Here is a 19,880-nt window from a genome sequence, read left to right on the forward strand (position 1 = left end):
ATCCCCTTGCTGTGGTGGGAGTCACACTGGGATTCGCCGAGGGAGAGGAGAGCAGTGGGTCGCTAAGTCACAGGCTGGCTCTCCACAACAGCTTCTTGGTGTCCTCCAGCAGCTGCCATCACAAATGACAGGCAAAGTGCTCTGGTATCAGACATGGCCCTGTACCCCTCCCTGGCTTGCCCTTGCCGCAGTGGGACAAGATGCTGCTTGCTCTCCTCTCCAACCTCCATCTGCTCGTCCAGGAAGATGAGAATAGTGGTACCTACTGCATGGGGCCTCCAGAAAGTTAAACAAAGAGGAAGACAGGAAGATAGAACAAGCTCCATAAACAGTACCTATCACTGCTCTTCTATGTAGCTACAGTAAAAAGTAACGTCCCTGTCAACAATGTTACTCCCATTTTATGGATGACACATTTTGAGGCACAGAGGAATAGATCAAAGTGCCCAGAATGACACAGTTACTGAGACAGCAAACCCCAGAGACCATCCCATTAGCCAGTGATGGATTGTGTCCACAGCCTCTCTAATGAGCACATTTCCCCATTCTGGAGCTGCACTCCTAATTTATCCAGTAGCTCCAGATTCCCTAGCAAGTAACTGAGTTATCAGTTACAACAATTACTAGCTGGTTCTCTGGTTTATTGCTGTAATTACTCTAAGGCAAGTCTGTGTGGGCAAAGAAGTTGTCCTGTCTTTACATTGCTTATGTGAGAAAAGGTCTGTCCATGTGTCCCTGCAGCACAAGACCCCAGTGGCCTCGTAAAGGCTCTATTCACCCTGTTAAACTCGGGAATTGCCTGGAAAAGGTAGCATGGGAAGATGAGGGCTCGGTGAGCACACACAGGAGCTGGGAGCTGGAGGTGACATGATCATGCCCCTCACCTGGGCAAATGCAGATACCAGGATGCCTTCACTATAAGCCAGGAACTGCTGTAAGGACTTCCCAGACACTCATTCAATGCTCACAACAGCCCCATAATAATACCCTAATAATAGGTAGTATTATTATTCCTATTTCCTGAAAAAGCATAATTGTGAGGTTGCACAGAGAGGTTAAGCAATTTGTCTGAGGTCACACAGTAAGTGAGCCAGGATTTGAACTCCGACAGTTAGACTGTAGGAATGGAGTCTAAAATAGGTTTCTCGGGGAAAGAGCCAAAAAATGCATAGTCAGAGCCACATGCGGTCTTAAATGAGCAAATCTGAATATGAACAGAATGAAGAAAAGCCACAGTAGAGATTAGTCCCTAACAGAGAAAGGGAGGCCCTGCCTAGCCCTGTGGATGGGAAAAGGACTGGGGTCAAGGCCATGGTGACAGCATCCCATCTAGAGCAGGACCTCCTGCACAGGAATCTGGTGTCTCAGGGCCCCGGAGAAGTGAGAGTTACCATCCAGATGTGGAAGCTGAGCACAGTGTAGGATCAGAGAAGAAGAGTTCAGAGAAGTTGAGTGGTCCGCCTGAGGTCACACAGCCCAGACGTGTAGGACCGAGACTCAAGCCCGGCATCCCTGTTCTTACTTACACCCCATGCTCTTTGCCTGCGTCATTTAGCCTGACTACCAGATTCCAGCACTGGAGGGTAGTGGAATGTACACACAAAGGTGCCCCAGGCACGAGGCATGGTCTGTGCTGGTACCTCCTGTGTGGTAGTTGACTCTGGCTTACGGAATGAACGCCCCCCCTCCAGGGGGCAGAACTGGACTCAAGCATCTGTTGATCCTTTCTCCCACTCCACTTCTGGGACAGTCGCACACCAGAAGCCAGCCTCAGGTGCCAACTCTCCTCTCCCTGACGCTCTACAGCCCCCATCAGGCTGCAGATAGGTGCGCTTGCAAGGGGAGTGAGGGGGTGTTGATGACAGCGCCTCCCTCCCTGCTCCAGATTTGCATTTCCCTGCCTTAACCAGGGAGTAACACATCCAGGCAGTCCGGGTCCTGCCTTGGGCTGGGCTCCCGCAACTGTGGCTGTAAACCACAGGGCCCACTCCACTCCACTGGGGATCCCACGCGGGCCCCTCCCAGTACCCCACCTGCATAGCCAGGGCCTGGAGGGCCGCACCCCTGACCCGCGGCCCCACTCTCTCTTTCCAGGAGCTGTTCCCAGTCATCTCATTCCTCCTGTGTTTGTGCCTGTCTCTTTGTTCTAGGGATTTATTTCTCTACAAGGGACCCGAGTGACTGAACTTCTTCCTGGCCCCGAGGACGCAGGGAAGCACCTCTTTGAGATCGGCCCAGGTAGGCCTGAGCATCTTTTGGCTCTATGCTGGCACTGGCCCTGGTGGTGCCAATGGGGGTGTCACACACCTCTGGCCCGGAAGGGCAGACCTCCTGTTGGATGCTTCTCCCTACAGGAACACCAGTGTGTCTCCAAGTATTGCTCAGAAATTTGGGCCAAGTCTAGAGAATATTACAAGTTTGAGGGAGTATTAGAAAATCCAATCAGCTGTCTGAGTAATTAGCTTTTGGGTGAGAGGAAAATGTGGATTTTAAAATTCATGATAAACACCAGGGAAACTAGCCAATGGGGACATCTTAGGGCAAAGGTCCAAACACAGCATCTGGATCATATGCAATAAGTCCACTAGTGCAGATACAGAGCATTAAAGTAACCTTTACGGTGAATCTCAAAACAGAGAATTGTGATGTAACAGGAGGAAGGGAAATATTTTAACCCAACGAACTGCTGTCATATTAGCAGTTACAAAACCATCTTTTAAAATTCCCAGTTTTAAAATGTGGTTGTTACTGGACCAAATAGATGTGTCTTGAAGATAAGCCAGTGTGCTTATAGAAGGGAGGGTTCCTCCATCAGGTGATGTTTTTGTACCTTGGCCTTCCCCAAAAGCAGAGCCTGAGACAAGGCTTTGAGCAGTTTATTCAGAGGTGATTCCCAAAAAGTAGGGGGAAGGGAACAGGGAGGGAGGAAAGCCATGCAAGGGGGTACTAGTGAAAGAACTCCTGCAGGGTGAGCCACGGGTTCCATTCCAGCTGGGCCTGTCAAGACTTTGGGGAGCAGGCTGCAGAAGTGTGTGGCCCATGGAGCAAGGAGGCTGGGGATCACCCACCTGCTTCCACCTACCCACTACTAATTCTACCAGCTGCTTCCTGGGGAGCTGACTCTGGCATCTCTGGCCTGCCCATGGCATGGGCAACCTCCCTACAGACACAGCAGGCTTCAGTCAGGATGACATGGATGGGAACAGCCAGTGCTGAGGCTCTGGACAGAGCAGGGCCCATGGGCAACTAGTCATCACGTGCCACCAATGTGCCATCCAAATTTAGATTTCCTTCTGGGAAGTGGTGGCTGTGAACAGAGTGTGCCAGCATCTCACTCAGCTCCGTGAGCCAATTGGTTTACAGTCTCCGAGCAGCACAGCCACCCCAACCAGTCTGACGAGGTGACCTGACTATCAGCTGCACACCAAGAGATGAATCAGCCCCAGCTCAGGCCAGCCAGCAGTGGCCCATTGGGAGCAGCAGTGAGTGCAGCCAAGCCTGGGGCAGGGGCACATTCACTTTTGCTTTGTCCATACTGGGAGTTCCAGAAGACACAGGCAGAGGGTGACAGGCAGGAAACTACCCCCTCCCTGCAATTTCATGTCCTGTATGCAAAATGCAAATACCCTGGTTTCATTTGGGTTTTCCTACGTGGGTATTTAATCTACTGCAAGAGCCTTGATACTAAAACTGGATGGTGGAAGGGGACAACATAGGGGTCCTGGGGTGTGGAGTGGGAAAGAGAGGCTGGATTGACTATGCAACAGGACGAAGGCTTCTGCATGGAAGATAGGGCAGAAATGAAGAAGGCAGCGAGGGATCCCTGGGTGGCGCAGCGGTTTAGCACCTGCCTTTGGCCCAGGGCGCGATCCTGGAGACCCGGGATCAAATCCCACATCGGGCTCCCGGTGCATGCAGCCTGCTTCTCCCTCTACCTATGTCTCTGCCTCTCTGTGTGTGTGTGTGTGTGTGTGTGTGACTATCATAAATAAATTAAAAAAAAAAAAAAAAAAGAAGGCAGCGAGGTGGCCAGGGCCCGGCCATCAGCAGGAGGGGGAGCAGCTGGGAAAGGGAGGCTGGGGGTGGGGCCAGGAGCCCTGGCCTTTTGGGAATCAGGGAGGAGTAAGGCCAGGCTGGAAATGAACGGAAGAGGTCAGCACACTGTAGCCATGAATCCCACAAGGCGCCAAGTGAGTGCCCCAAGGACCAGATGGGAAAAATCACCAGTGTGCATGCTCTGGATCTGGGTCAGAACTATTTACAGGATTTATTTGACCGGTGGGGGAGGGGAAGAAGACCCATTTGCCATGTAAGGCAACATTCACAGGTCCTGGGGATTAAGATGTGGAGGTCTCTGTGGGGCCGTCATTCTGCCTACCACAATGTGTGAAACATCCCTCTAAGGGAGGAGTACTTTTATGACTATTTTATTTAAAAGTCCCTGGGGGTTAAAAAGGATGAGCAGCTCACCCAGGGACACACAGCTAGAGGGTCATAGAGAAGCATCTGGGCAAAGAGCTGCTCTGCAGGACCTAGCAGCTGTCCCACCTGGGCACAGGATGGCTCAGAATGCAGTCATGGGCTGGAAAGCTCCCCGCAGCCTCTATCCTGGGCCGGCAGGGCTCTAAGCACCGGATTCATGCCCACCCCCAGAGACACCCGCCTGCCTTTGCACATGCAGCCCTCCTGAAGGCCTGGGGGGGGGGGGGGTGTTAGGTGGGGGCAGGGAACGAGGGCAGCCGTGGGGCGACTCAGAGAAAGCAAGTCCGTGGTGAGCAGAGGGGATCAGTCCGACTTTGTGGAGCACTGAGCAGGAAGGGCTCAGGCGTCTGTCTGAGCAGATCATTGTGGCTGCAAAAGGCCAGACGGGTGGCGTGTGTGCCCTGCCCCACACCCCAGAGGGGGTGCTTGACAGCTCTTGGAAATGTAGCAGATTCCAAGATGGCAATATGTAAGATCAACTACATGAATTTTAAGTTCTAGTTCTATTTTTGTTCTTCAACGGTATAAAAAAATCACAAGTTTGATCAGGATAGAATTAAAAGAGGAAATGCAGAGCAGCCCCGGTGGCGCAGCGGTTTGGCGCCGCCTGCAGCCCAGGGCGTGACCCTGGAGGTCTGGGATCGAGTCCCGCGTCGGGCTCCCTGCAGGGAGCCTGCTTCTCCCTCTGCCTATGCCTCTGCTTCTCTCTGTGTGTCTTTCATGAGTGAATAAATAAAATCTTAAAAAAAAAAAAAAAAAAAAAGGAGGAAATACAAGAGGAAAAAATTCTACTGTGCGCGCCCTCTAGCGGATGGATCTGCCAACTGCATGACGGGCTCTTCTGCGCCGGCTCCATCCAACCGTTTCAATCAGGCCTAAACTGACTGTTGCTGGGCTCCCAAAGTCACTAAGTGGGGCCGGAGCTTGCGCCACCTCTAAACCAGAATCCCGCTCTCCACTAGCGCTTTTGGCTCTTGGGTCCAGGCCTTAGGGGCTGGGATTCAAGGACCCTGGGTCTCCTTCCCACCTGGCCTCTTCTGCTCAATTAGTTACCTGGTATGATCTGGTGATTTGGATTAAGATAGATCTATAGATAGATAGAGATAGATATTTGGTGTTCACCCTGGTTCTAGGCACAGAGCTCCTAAAACCCTCAGTATTTCCTAAGTGAAGAGAGTGGTAAAGATGTCTTTTGTTCTGTTAACGAAATGACTTGAGGAAAGCCCCTAAGTTATCTAAGGATGGAGACTGGTTGTCAGAGAAAAAAACCAGGTGTTTAGAAGATTGGAGCTTTCAGGTCCACCTCCGGGTGGGGCGAGGGGCTGAATATTGAGTTCAATCACCAATGGCCAGTGACTTTTTTTTTTTAAGATTTTATTTATTTATTTATTTATGAGAGACAAAAAGAGAGAGGCAGAGACACAGGCAGAGGGAGGGGGCAGGCTTTCTGTAGAGGGACTCGATCCTGGGACCCCAGGATCATGACCTGAGCCAAAGGCAGATGCTCAACCCCTGAGCCACCCAGGTGCCCCCCAATGGCCCATGATTCAATACCTATGTAATGAAGCCTCCATAAAAAATAAAAAATAAAATAAAAAGGGAGAGGGTTTAGAGACCTTCCAAGCTGGTGAACACATGGAGATTTGGGGAGGACAGAGCAAGGAAGAGGCAAGGAAGGCAAGGAAGAGGGCAAGGAAGCCCTTCTCACATGTCTTACCCTATGCAGCTCTTCCATCTGGCTGTTTCTGAGTTATATCTTTGTATAACCAACCAGTGATCTAGAAACTAAAATATTTCCTTGAGTTCTGTAAGCTGCTCTTGAAAATTAATCCAGCCCAAGAAGGGGGTTGTTGGAATCTCAGATCTACAGCCCACTGCTCAGAAGCACAGATGATAACATGGCCTTGCAATTGGTGTCTGAAGGGAAGTAGGCAATCTTGTAGGATTGAACCCTTAACCTGTGGGATCTGACATTTCCTCCAGGTAGATAGTGTGAAAATAGACTAAGTTATAGGATACCCCAGCTGGTGTCGGAGAATGGCTTGATGATGTGGGGAAAAACCTACACATACTATATATAACTGGTTTACCTGGCAAATCTCACTGCCTCCCAGCCCTTTGGAAACTGTTTTCCCCTTGCAGGCTTGATCCTACTGGGCTATCAGTCCTGGCAAAGCGGGCATCCACCCCCAGGTCATGCATAGGCCTGCCCCTAGGTACACAGGGCGAGCAAAGAAGGGAGAAGCCTCTTTGGCACTGTGGACAGAGAGAGTCACTAAATCCACAAGATGCTTGTGTCTGATGGAAGAAATTAGGTAATCAATAAAGCAAGTGCAAGTTGTCTCAAATATTCTTCTTCTGGTATTAACACAGTGTTACCAAAGGGAGGCAGGTCGGCTGCCTACAGGGATTCAAGATGGGAGCTCTAAGTCTTTCCAGTGAGCAACCACCAGACTATCATGTCTCCTCCATCACTGGGTATACCTTTCAAGAGTCCTGATTGCAGGTGAAGCCAGCTCAGGCTAATTCAGGCAAAGGGAGAATTGGCCAGAGGTTGTGAGACCACATAGAATCATCAGGAAGCTGGGGAGCTGCCCATAGAAGGGGCAGGCAGCAGGGATGCTCAGTGACAAGAATGAGAGCAGGTCAGTACTAGGTGCTAGAAGGTTGAACACCAGCAGACTCTTCAGTCCTGGTGTCCTTTGCTCAAGTCCAGAGTCCTGGTATTTGTGTTTTGGCCACAAGCCTGTGTCTGGTGACACTGGGGTGGTAAGGAAAGGCCTGCCCACTCCAGCAGCTGGACAGACTCTCCCACCAAGGCTTCCCACCATGGGAGCAAGGAGCCCCCAGAGGGACCCTCGTTACTTCAGGAAGGGAGAGGAGATGACGGTCTCCACAAACGTGCACTGCACCAGACACAATCTCTGATTCTGTTTTTTCTTTTTTTTTTTTTTAAGATTTATTTATTTTTATTTGTGATAGAGAGAGAGAAAGAGGCAGAGACACAGGAGGAGGGAGAAGCAGGCTCCATGCCGGGAGCCTGACGTGGGACTCGATCCCGGGACTCCAGGATCGTGCCCTGGGCCAAAGGCAGGCGCCAAACCGCTGAGCCACCCAGGGATCCCCTGATTCTGTTTTTTCAGGGGCCAAGTATCACATTATTGGCATTGGCCTCTCTGCAGAACCACACCAGGGCCCCAGGATGGGGACCCTTCCCAGGTACATTTCCTCCTGGGAGTGCGAGGACCTCAGCTGGTGGGGCTGAGAATAAGCCCTTGTAAGGACACAAATGGCAGCTGCCCTGAGTCTGAGGAGACGATGGAGGCAAGTGCTGTCTCCTTGAGCAGGAGGACGCAGAGGCTATAATGGCTGCTCTGAAGGCTGGGCCCATTTCCCATGGCGGAACACCTGTCTGCTCTGGGCCCACAGATGATCTTTCTTGAGACAAAGTGCTGGGGACTCTGGTGGCAGCCGCCCAGTTCAGAGGTCTGGCAGGACTCCGCTCTCCCCCGGGACTCCCGGACTGCCTCCTCCCGACTCCCCAGATACCCTCCGGCAGTCAGCCTGGATGGGGGAGGCCTCTTACACCGTCGGTGTTCAGTTGTAAGCAGAGCTGGTGGCTGATGCAAAGCGAGCCATGGCATCACGTGGAAATCAGGGTCAACTGGGCCTGAATGTGCCGCAAGTGCTCCCCGGGGGAGGCTGGTGTCTGCATGCAGAAAGGAGGGTCCAGGGGAGAGTCAGGAGGCCAAGCCCAGGCATGACTTCCCTTCGAGCCTGTTTTCTGCCCTCTCCCTACAAGGCATGCATGTCCTCTAACATCTGGCTCTAGCCCGGGTTGCAGACTGCCCATGTCTCCAGGAGTCGGGGAGAACTGGACAGAGGCCCAGCCCTGCCAGCCAGGACAAGTCACTGAATATGCCTGTGCCTGTGTTTCATCATTTGGAAATTGGGGGTAGTAAGAGAGCCGAGTGCCTTGGGCTTGAGGATGCAGTGAGATCCCAGTGCCGGGCTCATAGTAGGTGCCTACTATTTTTATATCCTTCCCTCCTCCCTGCAATCTCTCTGTTTATCGTTATTATTAATAATAGCAACACAGTCACCACTTAGCTATTACCTGTAAGTAAACAATCCCAATACAGTGTGAGAGGTGTCCCCAGGGCTGGGAGCCCAAAGCTAGGAGTGGGGGGTGACTTGCCTGGGTGGTTGGGGAAGGTTTCACTCTTCCAGATGGACAAACAGAAGAACATCCCCAGAATGGTCCAGAAGCAGGGATGGAGCAGCACCAAGGCACATAGGCCTGGAGAAGGTGTGTGGACAGTCTGAGTAGAGGACTGAGGGGGAAGATGGGCAGGAGCCAGGTCACCGTGCAGAGCATTGCGTGCTGGACAAGGAGGCTTGGGCAGCAGCCACTGGAAGTCTTCAGCTGTAGGAGAGATGGTGAAAACCACAACTGTGTGTTAGAGAGAGCACTAGGGGTCGTGATGGGGGCATTGCCAGGACCAGGCAGGAGATGAGGGGTAAACTACTGTTCATTTTGCCACCAGCAATGCGATGCCTACCACCCTCACCCTACCCGTGTCCACAGAGAAGACCACTGCATAGGAGGAGCAGGAAGAGAGACCCTCCCCTGTCATGGAGACCCGGGGGGGAAGCGACTCAGTAGCCTGCCAGGTCAAAGCCGAGCTGTGATTCTTTCTGTGCAGATACAAGCTCATGTGCCAAGTTCTTAAACTAAGGGGCCCCCAAAACCCACAACTCCTCTGCCTCTGGGGCCTGTTTCAGTGGGTTTAGACCCCACTCAGCCCCTTCCCTCCTTTCTCTGGGTCTCAGTTTCCCCATCTATATGATAAGAGGGCTGGCCTTGGTGACCTCAGAGGTGCCGCCCAGAAAGAATGGGTTCTAGCAGTTTCTGGTGGCTGCATGGGGTCTTTGAAGCCACTCTGGGCACAGAGCTTGTAGCTGCCTGTCCTTATCCAGCCTGCAGCTTGGAGCAGTTAGGAGAACTACCACCTGCTATCTCTGAGGCCTGACCTTGAAACGAAGCCAGCACACACAGATTACCCCATAGAAGTAGCCTGATAGTGTGCTTCTGACATCCACAGAGCATTGCTCATCTTGTGGGCTGCCTCCTGAGCAGGATGCCGATCTCGGCCTATCTCAGCACCTGGTACCAGCCATCCTGTGTATCAGCCTGACCTCAGGCGGCCCCGTTGGGTTTGCCTGCAGAGCGCCAGATGATGGGTAATGACTAGAAATGAAATCAGATGAGAAGTTCACAAGCGCTCCTCATCCCTGGGAGTGAGAGAATCAGCAAGTCCCAGAGTGAGGTGACTTGGACCTCTTGGCTTTGCAGTCTGGCCCTCCTGTCTGAACCTCACTTTTCTCCACTAAACACCGAAACAGGTGTGGGAAACGCCACCCCCCCCCCCGCCCACCACCCCGATGTTCCTGGAAATAGATGCCCTTGAAGAGGAAAGAGCAGTTCATTCTTTTGGCCAAAATCATGCTCCAGAGCAGTTCCATTCAGTAGGAACCTAATGCAAGCCACATTTGTAATGAAATGAACCATCCCATTGTCAGTGATACCAGCCATATTTCCAGTGTTCAGCAGCCATACGTGTCTAGTGAACCAAGGTGCCCAGTGAGCTGCAAAGAGGAGGTGACTCATTGCAATGCCTGGCATAGAACAGGTGCTCAACAAGCATCCTTAAAATGAAAGAGAAGTGGGGAGGGAGGAAAAACAACAGGGGGTAAAGACTGGGCTTTGGAGTCGGACAGACCCAGATTCACATTTTAGCTCTGCCACTCACTAATTTGGAGAACTTGGACCAACCATTTAAATTCTCTAAGTCTCCTTTTCATTATTGGATAATAGAAATAAACTTAGCAAGATAGCTGTGACCATCAAGTGAACCAAGATATATGGATGTGCAGAGAACACTTCCCCCACCCTCCACCACCTGTTCTCTTGCTTTTTCTTTCCTTCTCTCTTTCAACTCCTCTTTTATCTGCAATATACAAGTGAGCTTCAAATAAGATTTCATATTTCTTTAGTCTGTTGTTTAAAAAACAGGAATCCTAGTTCTATAGCAGTTATTCTCAGATTCCCTGTGTACCAGAATCCCCTGGAGGGCAGCTTGTTAAAACCCAGACTGCTGGGCTTACCCTCAAACTTACTGATTCCAAAATTCTGGGGGTGGGGACTGAGAATCTGCATTTACAACCATCTCCCCGGGGAATGCTGGTGCTGGTGGTCCCAGAACCACACTCTGACAGGTCAAAAGAGAGCTCATAGAAGATAGGAAATGTCCTATTGAACACCTTCAGTGGCACTGTTTTCCTGCTTTTTGAAGACGGAGCCCTGCATTTTTATTTTGTACTGGGCTGCACTAATTCTGCAGCCAGTCTGGAAGACAGTGGAAGAACAAGTGCAGGGGCAAGGAGCCCAGAGGTTGTGTTTACAGCGATGAGTAGAATGAAGAAGATGCCATGGGGATGGGGTTGGGGGGCATGGTCAGTTCTGGCCCCGTGTTAGGACTGATGCATGCAAACAGGCTGTCTGCAACCCGGGAGGAGGCTGGAGGCCACCACACTTACCTGTAGCTCTGAGCTCCCCCTTTACCCCCTCTCCACAATAAGCTTCTTTAAGGATAGAGTTCAAAAGCCAGACCCAGTGCTTACTAGCTACATGACCTTGGGCAAGCTGGTGGCTTCTCTGTGGCTCCATTTCTTCATGTACAAAACTCGGATATTAAAGTTTCTACAGCTTGGGTTAGGAACGGGGGTAAAGAAATTGGGTGAGTCTGTGAAGGGGTAGCAGAGGGAGCCTTATGATGATGGTGCAGCCATGTATCTTGACTGTGGTGATGGTTTCATGAAATAAAATCGCATACTGCCCCCCTCAACACGCATGCACATGCACATGCACATGCACAGCGCACACACAAGCCCAGGTGTAACTGATGGAATCTAACTGATGGAATCTGAACCAGCTGTGTGGATTGTACCAAAGTCCGTTTCCGTTTCTATACTGTGCTGTAGTTATGTAGGATGTCTCCATGGAGGAGGCTGCGTGAGGGTGCACAGGACCTCGCTGTACATTTCTTTGCAACTTCCAGTGAATTATTTCAAAATAAAAAGGGTTTTAAAAATACCTGCCCCAAGGTGCTCTTGTAACTTTGTGCACCTATAACTTAGGTTAATATCTGTGTTAAGTATTCTGTGAAGTTCTACAAGTAGTATAACAGCTCATCTGCAAAATCAAGAAACAGAAGATAAACTTATTTTTATTTTTATTATTTTTAAGGATTTTATTTATTTATTCATGAGAGACACACAGAGAGAGGCAGAGACACAGGCAGAGGGAGAAGCAGTCTCCCTGCCAGGAACCTGATACGGGACTCGATCCCAGGACCCCGGGATCACTACCTGAGCTAAAGGCAGATGCTCAACCACTGAGCCACCCAGGCGTCCCACTAAACTTATTTTTTAAAAAGTAGGTGGGTAACCTTTCCAAATTGTATGTTCCTGTGTGCTTTTCTTCAGCCACCAGACACCTTTTCAGATAAAATACAATACTTTCTCTGGATTCTATAACTTTTTAGACATAGTATGTTTGTTGATTGACATTGTTTCTTAAAAATGTTTCTTTAAAAATGTTTCACCTAAGAGTACATTAAGATTATTATTTGAATATCTGCCAAACATGCTATTCAACAGTTTATTTTCACGTTTCCTGACTTTGTAGACACCTGCCTGTGACACTCCCTTACTTCACAAGGCTGCCTACCTTCTGTATGGTTTGCCACCTCGCACATCTGGCCCCAGACTAGGAACTGGCTACATGTTTGCCCACTGACAAATGGAAGGCCCCTCACCAGGGACAACTTGCTAATTCCTCCAAGTGTAATTGATCATGTTCCTGGGGTAGCAATAGAAATTAGTTCCTTGTGTTAATATTTCTTCTGCAGGACACAAGCAACATGAGATTCTTCTTCTTTTGTCTTTTTTAAGATTTTATATATTTATTTAATAGAGAGAGAGAGAGCACCCAAGCATGCAAGTGGAGTGGGGGACAAGGAGCAGAGGGAGAGGAAGAAGTAGACTCCACACTCAGCGCAGAGCCCTAAGTGGGGCTCCATCCCAGGACTCCGAGATCATAACCTGTGCTAAAATCAAGAGTCAGATGCTTAACCTATTGAGCCACCCCGGTGCCCTGCAACATGAGAGTGCTAAGGTGATTTGTTGAGTTTCTTTTTAGAAAGAGAAGTGAGAAAGGTATCCTGCAATGCAGTGAGTGGACATTATGCCTCTGTTTTCTAGATGTGGAAACTGGCACAGAGGGACAGCTTGTCCAAAGTCACACAATTAGGACAAAGTGGGGTCCAGGGTCTTACCCTTAAGCAGGCTGCCAACAGGAGCCCAGGCAGGTGCTGGGTACCAAGGCTCTGAGACACAGAGGGGCACAGCAGAAATTCCTCAAATAGAAATACCTTTACCCGATAGGAAAAGGGCAACCTGCAGAAGGAGGCATGCTCAGTGCCAGCTCAGAACAAAGATGTAGATAAAATTCTTTACAAGTGATCTCAGCTAGACTAAACTCAAGATAAATGAAGATGAGGGGAGGAATGTGGCAGGGGATTAGTGGGTGGAGCAGTTGGAGGGTCCAGGTCACCTCTGAAAAGCCACGCCCAGTGGAAGTGATGATCGAGTGGTTAAGGTGTTGGATTTGAAAAACCAAGCCCAGGTAGTTTCCTCCCATGGGGAGCCTTCAGCTTAGGAACTTTCTTAGACAAAAGGCCGATCTTTAGTCTAAGTCATTCCTGCACAAGGTATGGTCTGTGCACCTTTTGCATCAGCATCACCTGGGAGCTTGTTGAGAATGCAGATTCTTGGGCCCCACCTGGAACTACTGAAACAGAATCTGTGTGGCGGCAACGTGTTCTGGGTGACTTGTGAGCATATTCAAACGTGGGAGGCACTGCTCTCCAGTGAACCAATGTCTGTGCTACCCAAGCACGGACTGTGAGCTCCTGCGGGCAAGGATTGCACTGGTGCACTCAGAGCCTGGTGCCTGGCTCTTGATAAAGTCAATCAGTGAAGGAGCACTAATTCAAAATCAAGAAGAGAGCTGAAAGTGGTGGTAGAGAGAGGGAAATAATGACAAGAAATTGAGTCTAGCTCACGGGGTGCAAACGGAGGGGCAAACCAGGGCTAATTAACCATGAGCAGATTCTGGCCCACATTTTGTTTGGCTCGTAAAATATTTTTTAAAGCAAAAAGTTTACTTATGGAAAATATAGATTTCCTTTTTTTTTAAGATTTTATTTATTCATGAGAGACACAGAGAGAGAGGCAGAGACACAGGTAGAGGGAGAAGCAGGCTCCCTACGGGGAGCCTGATGCGGGACTGGATCCCAGGACCCTGGGATCACGACCTGAGCCAAAGGCAGATGCTCAACCACTGAGCCACCGAGGCGTCCCTGGAAAATTTAGATTTCTTAGAGTAAACATGGGTTTGCTTCTTCCATATAAACAATGACAGAGACTCAATAACAGGTCCCTCTGAGACACAGCTTGAGGGCTCTCCGTTGGGCTAGAATCCCCACCTGCCTCCTCCATTCATCAAACATGCCCCATCTCTCTATAAAAGTTTGAGTCTGTGAACCCTGGAATCACTAATCATAAGCTCAAATCAAAGACGGCTAGAAAATGATAGTTGGGTGTGGGTTGAATTGTTTAACGCATCCAGGCATTCATCACGTGGGCTTGTGGTTAAGGGTGAGGTGCTCAGTCACACAGTCTGAGATTCAGTTCTGTCTCAGCCTCTTCCCAAGTCTGGGGTCCTGAGTGAGTCACATAACCCCTCACACTTCTGGCTCTTCATCTGCGGAATGGCTTCAATAGAAGCGGTTCCATGCAGAGCATGAAGCCCCACACCTGGCACATAGTCAGCCATAGCTAATTCGTAAGACAGTCATTGCCACTGCCAGAGCAAAATGGCACACAGGTATACAGGCATTTATTCCCTGCATTGCTGGCATTTCAACATGAATTATGTTGATTAATTAGTGCTTATGTTAATGATCAATGTTTTCCATAAAAGGTGTGCATAATCCATAAATGTTTAAAGTTCGGTCAGGCTAAATATTTTATACACTGGAAAATGTGTACATACCAAAAGCATAAAATAAAAACATAAACCTATGAAACAGAAGCGCTAAAGATATTATCCTTCTAATAAAACTTATTAGCAGATTAAATTAATAAAATGGTCAAAAGTAGCAAATCAAACCCCATAAAATAAATTTCAATAATAACAAACACTTGAAATGAAATACTATTTGATGTTACTCTTGACTTGTGAGCCTATTTTCGTGCACATTTGTGTTTTCTAACTGTCATAAAATTTTTCTCTCTGCACTGGTGAGGAGAGGGCTCTAAGTGAAATTTCAAGCTAACTCCAAATATTTTCCTTTGAGTTCTTCATCTTCAAATAATTCATTTCTCATTCAATACTTTAGAAATTTTTATTTTCATCCCCTTTTTTGTTGTTCTTAGCAGCGACTACATCTTTTAATTGATTAGTAGCTCTGGTTTTATTTCGAAGAATTGCCTTCATCTTCTCCAGTGTTCTAGGAAGGTGGAGATCCCAGTGGGTCAGGTCAATGGAGCGCCTGGAGCAGTTTCCAGGATGATGTGTTTGAATGCCACTGGTTGGAAGGTCTTCGGACCAGAACGAGGATTTATGTTAGGATAGAGTCACCTTGGTTTTCTTCCTCCTCTATGGATGATGGCTAAAGAGAAAACTACTTTCTAAACAAGTTTACCTCAGCAGCCCCGATGGCTCAGCGGTTTAGCGCCACTTTGAGCCCAGGGTATGATCTTGGAGACCTGGGATCAAGTCCCACGTTGGGCTCCCTGCATGGAGCCTGCTTCTCCCTCTGCCTCTCTCTCATTCTGTGTCTCTCATGAATAAATAAATAATATATTTATAAAAAAAAAAGTTTACCTTTACTGGATCCAAACCTCTACTATAGTATATCCTGAGTGTAAATGATTCATATATATATATATATATGAATCATTATATATATATATATATATATATATATATCACATATATATATATCACAAAAATGCCCATAGTTCAGCACTTTTTAAGAGCATATAATTCTGGGGGCACCTGGGTGGCTCAGTCAGTTAAGCGTCTGACTTGATTTCAGCTCAGGTCATGATCTCAGGGTAGTGAGACCAAGCCCCACATGGGGCTCTGTGCTCAGTATAGAGCCTGCTTGAGATTCTCTCTCTCCCTTTCTGTCTGGCCTTCCCCTGCTCCCTCATGTGTGTGCTCTGTCTCTCCCTCCCTCTCTCAAAAAGAAGGGAAGGAAGGAAGGAAGGAAGGAAGGAAGGAAGGAAGGAAGGAAGGCAGGCAGACAAGCATACCATTCTGGAATACCAGAATGCTAAAAGCTGGGGTTGCAATCAGTTAAAAGACTGCAGATTTGGAGGTTCTTCTGAAGGTCAGTGACACTTTTCTGGGTCGTCAGGGCGCATCTTGCCCTGACACTTACTGAGTGTGAGGAAACAAAGCTGGAGAAGCCAAGGCTCAGAAAAGAGGGGGGAGGTCACTGTTGTCCCCAAGCCCTTTCACGTCCATCAGAGATCTCAGAATATGACTTTATTTGGAAGTAGAGTCTTTGCCTGTGCAATTAGTTAAGATGAGATCCTGAGCAGTGGAGGTGTAAGTACAGTGACTGGTACCCTTAAATGAAGAGGGAGATCTGGCCCCTCATAGACATGAGGCAGCAGGTCCTTGGGGATGAAGGCAGAGACTGAGTTGATGCAGCCATAGGACAAGGAATGCCAAGGACATTTCTGTTTTAAGCCACCCAGTCTGCGGCAGTTTGTTACAGCAGCCCTAGGAAACCAATGTCGTGGAGTTGGAAGGGAAGCTGCCAGAGCATCGGGCCCTCTCAGCAGGACCTGCTTCACTGACCTTGGGAATTCAAGCCACACTCTTAGGAGCCAAAACTCAGAAGATCTGGCTCATCATCCTCCCTTCCTGCTCCGGTGGGTGGCCCATCTTCCAGCACCCCTCTCCGCCCTGCTCTTGCGCACAGGCAGCATGCGACTCCCACTACAGCACATCAGCCCCCAGGCCCACAGCCCCACCCAGGGACTGCCACATGATGTCTGTGATCAAGTGGAAAGAACAGAGAGCTATAGAAATCTGAGAGACCTAGGAAAGAACCAGCTTGGCCTAGCTGTGAGCACTGCCTTAGAAAGTCATCATGTCTGCCTGAGCCTCCTTGGATGGTGATAATAATGGCCTGGATGGGCCTTGACAGCGATGGTGGGATGCGGCAGTGCCTGGCACAAAGCAGGTGCTCAATATGTGTGAGAACCTCCATCCCTCCCAGTGTAAGAATAGTTGAGAATCCCAGCATCCTGGAGAGCCAGGCTTCTGGGGGGGGGGGGGGGGGTGCGTTGGGGTGGGTGCGCAGGCAGAGCTGGAGCAGGTGGAGACTGGCCAGCACACAGCCTCCTGCTGAAGGTGGGCAGCTCCTTCCTCTGGGAGGAAGAGGCCTGACGAGGGAGGGGAGACGGGAGACACCCGTCCTCACCACGAATACACAGGCTGAGAAAGGGCATGCAGAGCGGGAGGCTCTGGTCTGACTGCCTGTGTCTGGCACAGAGTGGTACCGCACAAATATGTGTCAGAGGACTAATGCTGGGGAAGGAAAGAACAATCCAGCAGACGTGTCTGAGTGCCCTCAGGCCAGCCCACCACACAAGAGCCTGCACAAAAGGAATGTGCAGAGCAGAGATTTCTTTTCTTTGTTTTAAATTGAGAGAAGCTGATCTTTGCTCTGTGAAGGGTCACCTAAGTGGAACTCTTGGATATGCAAATGCCTGACAAGTTAAGCAGCCAGCGTCCTGGGATAGGTTTGTAACAGGAACTTTTGTGGCTGCTGCTGGTGGCTTCCATTTTTTTATTTTTTGAGTGGTCTGGCAAAGATTGGGCCCTTTTCTGGCATGCAGCAGACATGGGGGATTTTGTCGAGAGAGTTGGGGGAGGAGAAATTTGTGCAGTGATGTGCACAAAGAGCCCATGTTTTCTGGAAGGAATGAGATGGTTACACCAATAAAGTGTTTTCACACTTTTTTGATAACAAGAAATGAACATTACATCCCACTCTCCAGGGCCTAGGCACACATGGAAGGAAAGATCTCACAGAACAGTATTTTCCCTGCATGCAGAGTCCACTGACATTTTTAGTTCTATGTGATTCTATCTTATTTTAAAAAATACTGATCGAATGCAATGAAATGCCGGGACACCTGCATCCCGATGTTTCTAGCAGCAATGGCCACGATAGCCAAACTGTGGAAGGAGCCTCGGTGTCCATCGAAAGATGAATGGATAAAGAAGATGTGGTCTATGTATACAATGGAATATTCCTCAGCCATTAGAAACGACGAATACCCACCATTTGCTTCAACGTGGATGGAACTGGAGGGTATTATGCTGAGTGAAGTAAGTCAATCGGAGAAGGACAAACATTGTATGGTCTCATTCATTTGGGGGATATAAATAATAGTGAAAGGGAATAGAACGGAAGGGAGAAGAAATGTGTGGGAAATATCAGAAAGGGAGACAGAACATGAAGACTCCTAACTCTGGGAAACGAACTAGGGGTGTGGAAGGGGAGGAGGGTTGGGGGTGGGGGTGAATGGGTGACGGGCACTGAGGGGGGCACTTGACAGGATGAGCACTGGGTGTTATTCTGTATGTTGGCAAATTGAACACCAATAAAAAATAAATTTATTATAAAATAAAAAATAAAAAATACTGATCGAGACCATGACCCCCTAATAGGTTGAGTCCATAGTCTGAAAACTGCTTCTTGGTCTTGGAGTTCAGGAAATCTGTTGGGTGGCTGGACCAAGACCTAGCTGCAAGAAGGGCTCTGGAGGCCATGGAAGGAGAGGACTTGAGGGTAGTGAGCCCCACCCAGGACTGAGCTAGGGAGGTGACCAACAGTGGTCCTGGGGGGTTAGCAGATGCTAGAACTGCCTCTGACTCGGCCATCTGAGGCCTACTTGTCCCCTAGAAATTGTGTCTGTGTGTGTGTGCGTGTGCATGTGTGTGATCAGAGAGAGAAGGTCTGTATGTAGAAACTGGTGGACAGTCTCCCCAAGCAGAAGGGCATGTGACAGAGGTCGTGTGTGTCTCTGGAGAGACTTGGCAGCTCTCTCCCTCTCCACGGTTGGGGGGGGGGGGCATTTCCGTGGTGCCCAGCAGCCCACACAGATGCAATCTTGTGGCTACCACCACAGCCAGCTCAGGAGGGGACTGCCCCACATCCACCATGCCGCGGTAGCCCAGCACCCCGTGGGAGTGACCAGGTGAACATATCCACAGTTGTACCCCAGCGGTCCTGCGTTATCTGGCAGGGGGCCCTCTAAAATGAGCAGGTTGCTGAGGCCTGGATGGAACACTGTGGAGGACTTGCTGAAAGTGGCCCTTCAGTGGCCCTCTTGGATATGCAAAACCCTGGGGAATAGGGACTCCACCCACCCCAGCATTTATCCCTTAGTTGCCTGGCCAGTGCCAGCTTCTACTCAGCAGCCTGATGAGCATCAGGGTAGGACAGAAGCAGCCTGGACACATGCACCAGGAGAAATGGGAGGCCAAGTTGTCCTGCGTTTTCTCCTCCCACAACTAGGTGGCAGCAGCAAGCACAGGGACTCCATCCCCTACCAAAGGACTCCGCATCCCCTGTCCTTCCTGGGGTAGAATCCCACCAGCTGGGCACCCAGCCACTAAGAAAGGGAAGGGTGTTGGGCACTGAATATGTGTCAAGTTCTTTTCCTAGCACCCCAGTTAATCCTCACAGCCCTTTAGGACCTTAAGCCCCATTCATTGCCCCTACTGAAGGACCAAGGGTCTTCCAAGATGTTGGAAGTTGGAACTCAATTCAGACAGCTTTGGCAACTGGTTCAGTATGGTGGCAAAATACAAGCTTGGGCATCAGATCACCTGATGGCCTCTCATGGCACCTCACCCTTCTGAACCCCAGGGGTTCAGCCAAACCTGTATCCTTTTCCTGTGGCCATGCAAATAAACTATTTCCCAGCCTCCCCATCCAGTAAGACAGGTCACATGACTGAACTCTGGACAATTGAATGTGGGTGGGAGTGCCTGTATAGGCTGCTCTCAGCCCCTAAAATTCTGAGGTCTCCCTGCCCCCTATTCCCGTCCTCTGGCAAACAGATGGAGAGGATCCAGAGGAGGACATCAAGGTCCTAGAAGGAGCCTGGGGCCCCAAGTGACCACATGGAGCAGAGACACCCCCCCCTTCTCCCCTGCATGTGGCTCTACACAAGAC

At 49.6% G+C, this 19,880-nt stretch overlaps 1 protein-coding gene across 3 annotated transcripts in view; it reads left to right on the forward strand.

Moving 5' to 3' along the window:
• The window catches only part of ARHGAP22 (Rho GTPase activating protein 22), a 135,717-nt gene that overhangs the window by 44,042 nt on the left and 71,795 nt on the right, over positions 1-19,880 (forward strand). For all 3 annotated transcript variants that reach the window (XM_077878628.1, XM_077878630.1, XM_077878629.1), the window contains exon 3: positions 2,151-2,238. In XM_077878628.1, coding sequence (XP_077734754.1) covers positions 2,151-2,238 — 88 coding nt within the window. The remainder of the gene's footprint in view (positions 1-2,150; positions 2,239-19,880) is intronic.

The sequence above is a fragment of the Canis aureus genome, chromosome 29 (assembly GCF_053574225.1).
Source record: "Canis aureus isolate CA01 chromosome 29, VMU_Caureus_v.1.0, whole genome shotgun sequence".
NCBI lineage: Eukaryota > Metazoa > Chordata > Mammalia > Carnivora > Canidae > Canis > Canis aureus.